General features: G+C 42.0%; 1 protein-coding gene across 1 annotated transcript in view; it reads right to left on the bottom strand.

The window, feature by feature from the left end:
* Positions 1-13920, bottom strand: part of LOC139478382 (ribonucleoprotein PTB-binding 1-like) — a 60437-nt gene that overhangs the window by 28312 nt on the left and 18205 nt on the right. Inside the window, exons 3-6 of the mRNA XM_071260820.1 lie at positions 9335-9556; positions 2846-3096; positions 688-870; positions 58-172 (exon numbers count right to left, since the gene is read on the bottom strand). Coding sequence (XP_071116921.1) covers positions 58-172; positions 688-870; positions 2846-3096; positions 9335-9556 — 771 coding nt within the window. The remainder of the gene's footprint in view (positions 1-57; positions 173-687; positions 871-2845; positions 3097-9334; positions 9557-13920) is intronic.

The following is a 13920-nucleotide window of genomic DNA, read 5'->3' as shown; positions in this document are numbered from 1 at the left end:
ACATTCACTGAACATCCTCTTGAAAACAAGGAAGATCCGGCATTGCTGTGTACTTACACTGTGGGAACTGGTTGGTAAGTCCCTTCACTAGTGGGCTGCTCAGCAAGGCAGGACTCACAAACAGGGGGTCTGGTAGTAGGCTGCTCTTGCTGCTGGGCTCAAACTTCTTGTCCTGAAACAGTTTGTACACATAGTTTACATCTACATATGGAAGTACATTCATATTTGCATACTTTTCAATAGGAGTGAATTAATTATACAACACTTCAGTGCAGTGCTGTATCCAAGTAGTATCGTCAGAGAATAAGCGTTAGTGTACATTCGATATATTTTGGATTTTGCAAAAGAATTTGTAGGGAACATGTTCTAATGGTGTCTATTCTTTTACCCATGACACAATACTTGAAAGTTTTCATAACCTGGTACTAATAAATAATTTGGTTTGCTGTAACAGTGAGTTTCAGTTACTTTTTCAAATGAAACATTTGTGCAATTGACACAGGTACATCATGTTTGAAAAGCCTTGAAATGATTGACTGGAATGAAATTCTCCACTGCCTCTCACCTCACATACAGAATCATGTGTGTCAAACCTTCATGCCTATGAAACATAAAGAGTACAAAGAAGCAGATACACCACTGCTCAGTGACTGACTTGAGCAACCATACTTAGCTAGATCTACATACCATCTTCCACATGATTCTGTTGTAAATGACAACAGCTGGACGCCCGGGAAGACAGAAGGACAGTGATATAGGGGCATCCTTGAGTACATGACCTTGTAGTTTGATCCAGGTAGCCTCAGCTTCACCTTCTTCACGGAATTCAATAATTCCAAAGCCAAGTGATTTCCCCTCTTTCACAGCTATCTGAATACAGTTTACAGTAAGGACTCAGACATGATAGAGGAAAGCTAACGTCCAACAACAGCCCATAACAAGAGTGCTCTGAGAGCACAACATCCCCCGCATGAGTTTTTTTAACGAGTTTATATTTTCTTTGTATTTTATGAAATAACAACAGTAGATGTCACTGCATTTGAAACAAATCGTGCAGAATATTTTGTTGGGAGTAATCCAGCCTGGATGCTAATGCCATAAGGATGTAGCTCACCCACAAAAGCCTTATACAAGGAAACTAACTATAGTTATAGTTATAGTTAGATATTGTGATATTCTCTGGAAACTGGAGGAGTAGATTTCATGAAGCTCCATAAAACAAGGGCAGTAACTGTCAAAATTAGTCAAAATGAAACGGGACTGCGATATGCGTATCATCAACATGTCAACATCTTGTGTGTAGAGTGTCAGGGATATTCTCTGGAAACTGTAGGAGGAGTTGATTTCACAAGCTTAGTACCCTCTCTCATAATTAGGCAAATCAAGCTCCGTAAAACAGGGGCAGTAACTCTGTCAAAATTAGTCAAAATAAAACGGGACTGCGATATGCGTATCATCAACATGTCAACATCTTGTGTGTAGAGTGTCAGGGATATTCTCTGGAAACTGTAGGAGGAGTTGATTTCACAAGCTTAGTACCTCTCTCACAATTAGGCAAATCAAGCTCCGTAAAACAGGGGCAGTAACTCTGTCAAAATTAGTCAAAATAAAACGGGACTGCGATATGCATATCATCAACATGTCAACATCTTGTGTGTAGAGTGTCAGGGATATTCTCTGGAAACTGTAGGAGGAGTTGATTTCACAAGCTTAGTATCCTCTGTGGGACAGACGGACAGACAGACGGACGGACGGGCAGACGGACTGCGCCACAACATAATCACCCTTCGGCCGTTCTGGACCGGCGGGGGACAAAAACAACAACAATACCGCAAATATTATGCATGTAGGATCAGTTCAAACATATGTTGGGGCTATCAGCTGCAGCACACATGTTATCACCCATGTTTCAAACTGATTTCAGAGCTGGTGCGAGGGCCGTTTATAGTTTCTGCCAATAGTTTCTAGAAATCAAGTTTGTAACGTTTCTACTAAGACACAACAATCTAATATATCAACACAGCTTAACATCAAACAGTGATTACCTGACAGAAGACAGGGCTAGTGACACAGCTTAACATCAAACAGTGATTACCTGACAGAAGACAGGGCTAGTGACACAGCTTAACATCAAACAGTGATTACCTGACAGAAGACAGGGCTAGTGACACAGCTTAACATCAAACAGTGATTACCTGACAGAAGACAGGGCTAGTGACACAGCTTAACATCAAACAGTGATTACCTGACAGAAGACAGGGCTAGTGACACAGCTTAACATCAAACAGTGATTACCTGACAGAAGACAGGGCTAGTGACACAGCTTAACATCAAACAGTGATTACCTGACAGTAGACAGGGCTAGTGACACAGCTTAACATCAAACAGTGATTACCTGACAGAAGACAGGGCTAGTGACACAGCTTAACATCAAACAGTGATTACCTGACAGAAGACAGGGCTAGTGACACAGCTTAACATCAAACAGTGATTACCTGACAGTAGACAGGGCTAGTGACACAGCTTAACATCAAACAGTGATTACCTGACAGAAGACAGGGCTAGTGACACAGCTTAACATCAAACAGTGATTACCTGACAGAAGACAGGGCTAGTGACACAGCTTAACATCAAACAGTGATTACCTGACAGAAGACAGGGCTAGTGACACAGCTTAACATCAAACATTGATTACCTGACAGTAGACAGGGCTAGTGACACAGCTTAACATCAAACAGTGATTACCTGACAGAAGACAGGGCTAGTGACACAGCTTAACATCAAACAGTGATTACCTGACAGAAGACAGGGCTAGTGACACAGCTTAACATCAAACAGTGATTACCTGACAGTAGACAGGGCTAGTGACACAGCTGAATATTTCACGCATTTTTGAGACATCCACAAAGTCCCATGGCAAGTTGTCAATGAGGAGACACCGGGACTGTAGCTTGCTCCATGTTTGCAGATTCTCCTCCATCAGATCCACATGTAACTTTCTTCCTGCCACTTCACACCAGTCCAACTCAGCCATGATATCTCGGGTTCGCTCTGCACTCTCTTCATACTCAACAAAGCCATATGACTTGCTATTACCTGTAAACGAATAAAGGTGAAAGAAAGACTCATACAATCAAATGTTAAATTTAGTAGAGTGTTTAGTATCCGGGCCCCCTTCCATAGAGAGATCATAGCTCTTAGATTATCTATACTACGATATGTTTTCATAGACTTGCCACAGTTGTATGCTACAATCGCTTTGCTGAAGGGGACCCTGTAGTTTGTGTTGATGACAATACTAGTAAAATCTAGATATTTTTTTATTTGTATACTTATCCTGCATTACTACTTAATGCATTTACTGTTTGTTCTTGACAGAAAAAACTAGCTGTGAGAGGTCTTGCTGAAGAAGTTGTTCCAGCTGTTGATTGGCTTACTCTATCATACAGCTCCCATGTGACATCTGGAAGACTTCGTGGGGAGGCAGCTCTGCAACAGGAGGGCCACTTTAGATGAAGCAATGTAGGATAAGTTTACAAATAAAAAAAAATATCTAGATTTAACTAGATTTCTTAACTTTTCCTGCATTACTCCTTAATGCATCTGCATCAGACGGTACGGAGGAGGGCATACCTTCAGATGTGATGTTCCAAAACTGTCCACAGATTCCATAATTGGCAACATTGCTGTCCGGCATGGAGTGGCTCAAAGGGCGCTTCTCTAAGTAGAGTTAGAACCATGTTAAGATCCCAGGCTGGGGGTCTGAATTTGGCCTTCCAGGAAAAAGCGGAATAACAGAGCTTGGAGTTCCAGATTCTTAGTCATCTTTCGATCTTCCGGATCTGCCAAGACGGAGTTAAAGGCCACAAGGTAGGTCGCGATGGTGCTGCCCTTCAGATGATGCTTGTGGTGCAGGAACAGAAGAAATTCAGCCAAGAATTGGGGTGACGCAGAGGCAGGATCCTGGTGTTTCTCCTTGCAGAAACTCTCGAAGGAGCGCCACTTGTGGTCATAGATGCCCCTGTCTGCTGAGAGGGTAGATCAGCAGGTTTGTCCAGTTTGGACGTTTGAGGGGTTTGGTGGAGGACATTCCTCTGAGGTTCATGAACCAGCCTCTTGCTGGCCACTAAGTAAGAACAAGGTTCTGGGTAGATCTAAACTTCTGAAAGACCCTGGGAAGGACCAGTGGCTGTGGAATTGCATACGCTTTTAGTCGTTCCCAGGGTACGCTGAAGATGTTGTCTGCCCAGGCTTGTGGATCCGGCACCGGAGAGATGAAGGTCCAGAGCTGGAAGTTCTGGCTGATGGCAAAACAGGACAATGTTGGGATTGCCAAGGTGTTGACAGACAAGAGCGAAGGTGTCCAGATGGAGTTTCCATTCTGTGGGGGCTACCCTGTCTGGTCTGGATAGGGCATCCTAAAGGATGTTGCGACAACCTGGGATGTGTAGGATCTGAAGCTGTAGGTCCAGTTGATTGATCAGATGGAAGAGCCTGAATGTCAGCTGTAACAGGGAGGAGGAGGAGGAGGAGTAGTGAGTCATCCCATGGTTGCGGAGTCACCATACGACAGGGACGGTGACTGTGGATATGGTGAAGCATCTGTTTCCATAGAGATAGAGACGGGATGAGCACCTCCAGTTCCAGGCTGTTGACATGCAATTGATGTTATGTGGCAGACCACAGCCTCGAGGCAACTTGACCCTACAGATGAGCTCCCCAGTTATGGTGTGAGGCGGCGACGAAGAATAGGTATAATGAGGTCGTGAGCTTTGTCAAGGAGATGCCGTCTAAGACGCTAGAATCCACCGTCCACCAATGGAGATGTGGCTTTAGGTGGTCCGGGAGGATAATGAAGATGGACTGGTCTGTCACCTGATATAAGGAGCAAAGAACATTTGGACATGGCACAGCAGAAGCCTTCCTCTGGATGTCAGGTCCAGTGCAGAAAGGAGCACCTGCCATTGGCTTAGAGAGCGGGATTGATGAAGAGCAGGGATTGATGGAGAGCAGGGATTAGGTGGTGTTGGACTAGGTACAGAGAGGTGGTCTCAGTCGGTCTGAAAGCGGCCTCCGATGAACTGGAGATCGTATAAGAATATGAACTCCAACTTCTGGACATTGATGATCCAGCCCCACTGATGGAGGAGCCACTGTGTGAAGTCCCTGTAGTGGATTACCTTGGCCGTGTCCTCGTGGTTCAGGAGGCAGTTGTCGATGTACGGCCTCGATCTGAACACTCCTAAGATGGAGGAAGGTGGCCATCGGCTTGGTGATACGTGTAAATAGCCATGGGCCGAGGAAATTCCAATTGATAGTGGACTCCCTCGAAGAAGCGGAGGAACTTCCAGTCATTGGGATGGATCGAAACATGTAGGTTATGTGTCCTGGATATCTAGACTGATCAAGGCGTCGTGGACCTGGATCCTGGACCTGAGCAGCCCGAGAGTGGACATCCAAAAATAAGGTGGATGCTTCAGGTAGCACTTGTTGAAAGTAGCCAGGTTGTGGATCATTTGTTACTGGTCTGAGTCCTTCTTGGTGATGAGGAATATCGGCAAGTAGAAGCCTGATGTTAGAGCTGGGGAGTGTACAATCTCTATGGCCTCTTTGGCCAGTAGTGTGTGGACGTTGGAGTGAAAAAGCAGCTGTTGTGCAGGGGGTATGTGTCTGCTATGGGTGACGTCAGAGGCGGGTCGTCTCTCAGAGTGAGTTGCTATCCTCGGCGCTGTATGTTGATGACGTATGGGTCCCCCAGGATGTCCCAGTTCTGCCAATAGCTTTCAATCGCCCACCTTGAGGAGTCTCGACGACATGAATGGCTGGGAGCCTTGCTCACTCCCACCATGGGAATGGTCACAGCATGGCTGGTAGGTGCAGCTGGACTTGACTTTGCCTTAGTTTCTGAAACAAAAAGGACGAGGTGTCACATCCTTGAGGAGACACGAGTTTGGGTGGCTGAAACTTGGCAGTTGAAAAGGGAGATAGATGACCAGAGTTGGCAGATGAGGTCCTTCTTTGACCACGACCGTAGCCAGGTGGTCGAGGCGGTTAGTTAATGGAGTGCTGGACCTGCCATGTGTCTTGGGCGTGGAAGTAGGTAGATTGGTTGGAACCTGTCATGCAGTGAAGGTTGTCATCCAGTGTGTGAGCCAAATCCACAATATCCAAGGAGTAGACTGGGAAGTCATCCTTCCTGTATTAAGGCGCCTTGAAAGAGGGCGTCAATGAGCGGTGGTAGGCTCAGCTGAGTCAGAGATTTTCTGAAGGAGTTAATGTTTCAGTGCTTGCTGTGTCTGCCTTTTGCGAGATACCTAGGTAGGTATTTGGAGAAAGCTGTAGCGGCAAGTGGCAGACAATCTTTACGCCCAGAAGTGCGTGAGCAGATGGTAGTGCAAATCAGGCATGATAGATGAGGGTTCCACCCAGACTTATTTCCATGACACTTGCTACAACGGGACATGTATCTGCAATGATAGCAGAGTGTAATCAAGATGCATTACCACCCGATTATGTATGCTATAATCATTTATCCCAGCCATGTGGGTTTATGAAGAACAAGTTTACGTGAACAACATGAAAAGATAGGGAACAACAATAAATTGAATTACCAAGCAATTCAGAGAATACAGAGTGCATGACATGAAAATATGTGACCACGAGGTGAATTCAAAATGGCTAATTGGGACAACAATACGCCTGGGTGATAAATATAAATGCTATGGCCTAAATCATATGAGATATGAAGACAAAACCGTAAGCACAAATAACAATCACAGAGAAACAACAGTGTTGAAAACTCCCAAAGGATTCTAGTGGATATAGTCGAGACTCAAAAACAGGTGACTGTTTTCTATGGGTGGTAAAAGTAATGTGCTGATCGACCTTCCGTGATCACATGGGAGCCGTGTGTTAGGGTGAGCCACTCAACCAGTTGGAACGGGTTGTAGCGAAAACGGCACCTCAGCAAAACGGCACCGGGCGAAAACGGCACCGATTGGCGAAAACTGCACTGTTTTGAAAACTAAGATTGAGTTCCAGTGACAATTGACTCCCCCCAAATCTCCCATGTTACCGGTGTTCACTACGAGGAAGTAGATGACCACGAACACCTTTGAATAAAAATGTGATTGAGGAGTTACCTAAGAACAATTATCAAAAGGACCAAAAATTGTTGATATAAAAACACATAAAAAATGGAACAATATCATATAAGAAAATCAATTTAAAGTTTCAAATGTTTCCATGGAAACGGCAAAAATTAAAAAATTCAGAATCTTCAAACTAGCAAAAGGCACAAGTACTCATTGTGGTAAATGTGTGTAGCAAGTTTGGTGAAGCTAGGGTGCATGGTTAAAAATATATGGACCGTATAAAACACCCACCCTAAAAGTTTAAGTTTCTAATGTTTCCATAGAAACGGCAAAAATTAAAAACTTCAGAATCTTCAAACTAGCAAAAGGCACAAGTTCTCATTGTGGTTAAAGTGTGTAGAAAGTTTGGTGAAGCTAGGGTGCATGGTTAAAAATATATGGACCGTATAAAACACCCACCCTAAAAGTTTAAGTTTCTAATGTTTCCATAGAAACGGCAAAAATTAAAAACTTCAGAATCTTCAAACTAGCAAAAGGCACAAGTTCTCATTGTGGTTAAAGTGTGTAGAAAGTTTGGTGAAGCTAGGGTGCATGGTTAAAAATATATGGACCGTATAAAACACCCACCCTAAAAGTTTAAGTTTCTAATGTTTCCATAGAAACGGCAAAAATTAAAAACTTCAGAATCTTCAAACTAGCAAAAGGCACAAGTTCTCATTGTGGTTAAAGTGTGTAGAAAGTTTGGTGAAGCTAGGGTGCATGGTTAAAATGTTATTGGCCGTACGAAAGCTTGGACGGAAGGACGGAAGGGCGGACGAACGGAACGCTATATACCCCCGATTTACTTCGTACACGGGGGTATAATAAGCCTAACATGGTGCAAAGATGACCGTAACAAGTAAATATTTTATTTCAAAGAAATAATCTAAGGAAGTAAGTATGTCCTATTTTTTTTTTCATTTGGTGTTTGCAGAAAACCAGATACCAGAACATTCTGGTGCTGCAGCATCAAGAACAAGACGACAACCTGTCAGTGATACAGGTGGACAACACCTACAATGAAGGGAAACACCTCCACAGTTGACAGCAATTCAAGTTCGAGTTGAGGTATTAATATTGTTGTTATAACTGATTGGTATAATTGTTCTCGGTAATTTACAATAAGCTGTCATTTACATGATATGGAGACCTCTCCCTGAGCCAAGTACTCTCACAATGTTCGATTGTACATGGGCCAAAACTCTGAACACGATGAAGATGACGATGGACATGCCGACGATTAGAAGAAAACGGAAGAACTGTATATATGAACATATGTACTTATCTGTGAAAACAGGAAATACCATGTAAATACATCACATACATCCAATAACATGTAAATTTGCTGAGGTGCCGTTTTAGCCTGCACCCGTTGGAACAACTTCTTCTTCAGCAAGACCTGTCACAGATCTTTCTCTCTGTCAAGAACAGCAAATGCATTAAGGAGTTATGCAGGGTAAGTAAAAGAATCAATACAATATTCAGCAATCAGAGATAATATAAGTTAAAATATTGAATGGTCTGCAGGTCAATTTCGACTAAATTGGACACATTTTCAGAAGTCTTTGGACCAGTGGCCATTCATAATCCTGGATATGCACTAATATTTATATGCATTTATTCAGCAGTTTTATGAAGACACTGAGTTAACATTTTACTTCGCATGTTTCGCATGTTGAGGTTGAGGTTTGCCGAAGGCAACTGAGCAATGTATCGGCCCAAGTACGTATCATGCATACTTCATTGTGATGTTATCATGGTTATTTATCTTACCTCCATCTCAGAATATTGAGATCAGATAGGTTTGCATCACCTTGATTAAAACATTACGTATCCCCCCTGGATGAGAAATAAATTTCTGTGCAACACAATAAATCCCTTACACGCTGCCAGGAAGAAAACAGGCTGCGCATGAATTTGTGAGCATTTACATTTGTCAGTGAATTTTTAACAACGATCTTTATAAAATCCATTGTGTTGAGCACAGAATATACAACCCAATATCAATGTAAGGCAAAATGATTGGTAAATAAACAAGAGGCACATTTTTCAATCACATTTCAATCGCTTTGCCTCATTGATTCTTGTGAAAATTGTATTAAAGAAGTATTTACACTAAAAAAAAAATGATCAGGTCACATGATGACTTTCAGTTTCCTGTTCAGAATAATTTTATTAACTTTATCATGCAGATAACTGACCTGACAGTTGACTTCTCATCAAGAAAGCCTTGAGTATTTTCCCATGAGTTGAGACTAGATGTGTGAACTGCTCATCAGTGTAATCCTGTGGGAGGTGTGCTACCCCCAGCAGCCTGTCACTGGGGCAGAGACACACTGACACCTCCGCCCCCAGCAGCTCACTGTTGTCCAGTGCACCAACCACTGCCTCAGCTTCCTCCCCATGCTGTAATACCACCACAGCTACAAGTACACAACACACAACATAGAATAGGGAACAAATACATCAGTGAGTTTGACAACAGCATTACCTCACATCTAGTGCTGAGGGAAACAAATGTATCAGTGAGTATGACGACAGCGTTATCTCACATCTAGTGGTGAGGGAAACAAATACATCAGTGAGTATGACGACAGCATTATCTCACATCTAGTGCTGAGGGAAACAAATACATCAGTGAGTATGACGACAGCGTTATCTCACATCTAGTGCTGAGGGGAACAAATGTATCAGTGAGTATGACGACAGCATTATCTCACATCTAGTGGTGAGGGGAACAAATGTATCAGTGAGTTTGACAACAGCATTACCTCACATCTAGTGGTGAGGGAAACAAATACATCAGTGAGTATGACAACAGCATTATCTCACATCTAGTGGTGAGGGGAACAAATGTATCAGTGAGTTTGACAACAGCATTACCTCACATCTAGTGGTGAGGGAAACAAATACATCAGTGAGTATGACAACAGCATTATCTCACATCTAGTGGTGAGGGGAACAAATGTATCAGTGAGTTTGACAACAGCATTACCTCACATCTAGTGGTGAGGGAAACAAATACATCAGTGAGTATGACGACAGCATTATCTCACATCTAGTGGTGAGGGGAACAAATACATCAGTGAGTATGACGACAGCATTATCTCACATCTAGTGGTGAGGGGAACAAATGTATCAGTGAGTATGACGACAACATTATCTCACATCTAGTGGTGAGGGGAACAAATGTATCAGTGAGTATGACAACAGCATTATCTCACATATAGTGGTGAGGAGAAGAAATGTATCAGTGAGTATGACAACAGCATTATCTCACACATAAAGGTGAGGGGAACAAATGTATCAGTGAGTATGACGACAGCATTATCTCACATCTAGTGGTGAGGAGAACAAATGTATCAGTGAGTATGACAACAGCATTATCTCACATCTAGTGGTGAGGGGAACAAATGTATCAGTGAGTATGACGACAGCATTATCTCACATCTAGTTGTGAGGGGAACAAATGTATCAGTGAGTATGACAACAGCATTATCTCACATATAGTGGTGAGGAGAAGAAATGTATCAGTGAGTATGACAACAGCATTATCTCACACATAAAGGTGAGGGGAACAAATGTATCAGTGAGTATGACGACAGCATTATCTCACATCTAGTGGTGAGGAGAACAAATGTATCGGTGAGTATGACGACAGCATTATCTCACATCTAGTGGTGAGGGGAACAAATGTATCAGTGAGTATGACAACAGCATTATCTCACATATAGTGGTGAGGAGAAGAAATGTATCAGTGAGTATGACAACAGCATTATCTCACACATAAAGGTGAGGGGAACAAATGTATCAGTGAGTATGACGACAGCATTATCTCACATCTAGTGGTGAGGAGAACAAATGTATCAGTGAGTATGACGACAGCATTATCTCACATCTAGTGGCGAGGGGAACAAATGTATCAGTGAGTATGACAACAGCATTATCTCACATATAGTGGTGAGGAGAAGAAATGTATCAGTGAGTATGACAACAGCATTATCTCACATATAAAGGTGAGGGGAACAAATGTATCAGTGACTTTGACAACAGCATTATTTCACATATAGTGGAGAGGGGAACAAATGTATCAGTGAGTATGACGACAGCATTATCTCACATATAGAATGGAGAGGAACAGATGTATCAGTGAGTATGACAACAGCATTATCTCACATCTAGTGGTGAGGGGAACATGTGATAGTCTCATCAGGGTTTTCGTTCCAAAGGAGATATTAGGATGATTTAGGAGCCACCTGAACAAGAAAAACATTTTTAAGTGTAAGTTCACTTTGTGTTTATTTTCCTCTATTCATTCCAAGCAACGAATCTAATTCTGGCGAGTGGTGTGTAGTCTGGTGTGTAGTGTTTGTAATCACATTCAGAGTCATACGTTATCTTCATGAGATACTAAGATACTCCATACTAAGGTTTCATATTTAACATGATCTATTAAATAAAGCAGTGGGTACTAACACAAATTGAACACGTAATTTTGTCAGCCAACTTGAGAACACTGTGTAGGACGCCACTGCTTGATGCTGCACATGAAAAGTGTTCCTTCAGCTTTTCACATGTGCATCTGCGTCGCAAATTGTAAAAATATCCCACGGCAAGTATACCATTCATGTAAGAAATAGTCTAACACCTTTACCAATCAACAAAATAGTACTTGCCCATGTTGATGTGCCTCATATCAGTAAACATAGCACTATCAAGAAAAGAGTGATTTTAATGAAAAGCTACCAAATCACACATACGTTCAATGTTTAGGAGAACGTACTGAATAAATCACAAATATCCCCATAAGTAAACAGATTAACTATTACAGTTGATGTCAGGAAATATGTCATTGTTAATTCTATATAATTTCTTATATGTTGTTGCCCTGGCTTCTGCATCAGACAGCCTTCTGTACCAGTTTAGCGGGTTTCAATCTCACTGGCACAATATATTTTTCATCAAGGTAAATCATATGGTTCAATCATAGCCAAGTGCTGTCTAACTAACAACTCAGTTAAAGACAAAATAGGCTTGATAAAAACTACTTCAGTTGCAAAAGTTATTTTTTTCCGGAGACAACTGAGACAACAATTATTAAATTCCATGACAAAATTACATGCATTCACGCACTTAACAACGATCACTGTTGTTTACATAAAAGGGGCAAAAGAGCTTCAGCTTAATTCCTTTTCCAGGACAAAATACAAAATACTGTTGCTCACCAGGTACATTCAAAGTGAACTTAATGTTCTATGCAGTGAAACTTAAAGAACATGCTGTGTTAAAAACCTTCATGTTAAGTATCACCGTATTCAGTAAAGCAGTTCCTGAGAAGGAAGATAATCCATTTTTAAAAAACTGGTGATAAATATTCATAGATAGTAGATCTGAGCCATTAGTCCAGTATTATATAATGGACATTCTAAATGAGGCACTCATTTCTTATGATATAAAACACTTAATGAATGACATAACTTGACAAACATATTAGACTTGATTTTACTTAGAACAAACACTGGTCACATGTACATGGACTTGTAAAGTATGTAGTAGTAGTATAGGTAAGGTGGGAAATAGCAGCCACGATGGGGCCAGATTTATACCCCAATACTGCTACTACAAGAGGGGAATTTTTTCTCTCTTCCATTAAAATGATTATGCTATTCTACGATTGACATGACATAAAACTAAGATGAATGCCCCCAAATAGGTGTACTCCCAATTAAACATTTGAGGTACAGAGGATATATAAAAATGCTAAGAGCATCCCTACCAAGAGAAAGCGTCTGGGCAACAAAAGAGCTACGACGTATTCTTTCTAGTATGGGCCGAATATTTGAGGATGAGGACAAACGTGGTAGAACGACTTGTGCACACAATGTTTACAAGTTTCTCGTACTACCTTCCAGACTAGTAGTGCGGCAAGAGAGATGTATGTCCAACGTTGTACCGACTGCACCATCGAGGCTACTTTCTGGATATCTAGAGATTGGGTTTTCCATTGTGTAGCAGCCAGAAAGTCTTTCTACCACGTTTGTCCTCATCCTTTTCACTATACAACTGGGGATTGCTATCTGGTCTGGGGCTACTAGGGGGAGCCGCTTTTCTGGTGGTGGTATGGTGGTGAATCTGTTTATCCATAGTGGGCATTTCTTGCTATCAACACAGTGGTCTGTGGTGCCGCATTTGCATGTGGAAGTAGGATCCTTGAAGATGCTTGGTGGTGTAAGACAAGTGGTTAGACAGTCCCCGCATTGGTTGTGTGGATTTCTATCACTTTCTCTCGAGGAAATGATACGAAGTTTGCCTAGGCTTTGATGTCTGTTGAATAAGAAAACGAAGTCTAGTATCTTGGCAGACTCGATTGCAGGAGGGAAGATTCATAGATATATCTTTAGAAACTGTTATGGGATTTGGTGCCGCTCGTAGAAAGTATAACCTAAATACTCCAAGATTTGTTTCTCTCTATTGGATAAGAATAGAAAAGGGTTTTTTTTTTTGTGGAGACAATCATAGGCCTCCAATAGTTCTTCTTGTTTCGTTTCTTGCTCCTCTTGGCTTCCACGAATTCGCATATGATGACGTCGAACAGGTCTTTGTGAAAAAAGTCCAGCCTCCCTCAGTCTTTTGCGTACCGTTTGATCTGATATTCTGCGTACCCCAGGGATCTGTGTGGTTGTAGGTCTCGGAGGTGTCGCAGCCTGATGTATCGATCTTGTGCTTGGGTTGTCACCCTTGGTCTTCCTGATCTTGGTCTGTCGTCAACTCTGTTGGTGTTGTTGTA

Source organism: Haliotis cracherodii, unplaced genomic scaffold, assembly GCF_022045235.1.
Source record: "Haliotis cracherodii isolate W230 unplaced genomic scaffold, xgHalCrac1.p SCAF_4, whole genome shotgun sequence".
NCBI classification, from domain to species: Eukaryota; Metazoa; Mollusca; class Gastropoda; order Lepetellida; family Haliotidae; genus Haliotis; species Haliotis cracherodii.
Note: the sequence above shows the minus strand (reverse complement) of the source record. Positions and strands in the feature narration are given on the sequence as shown.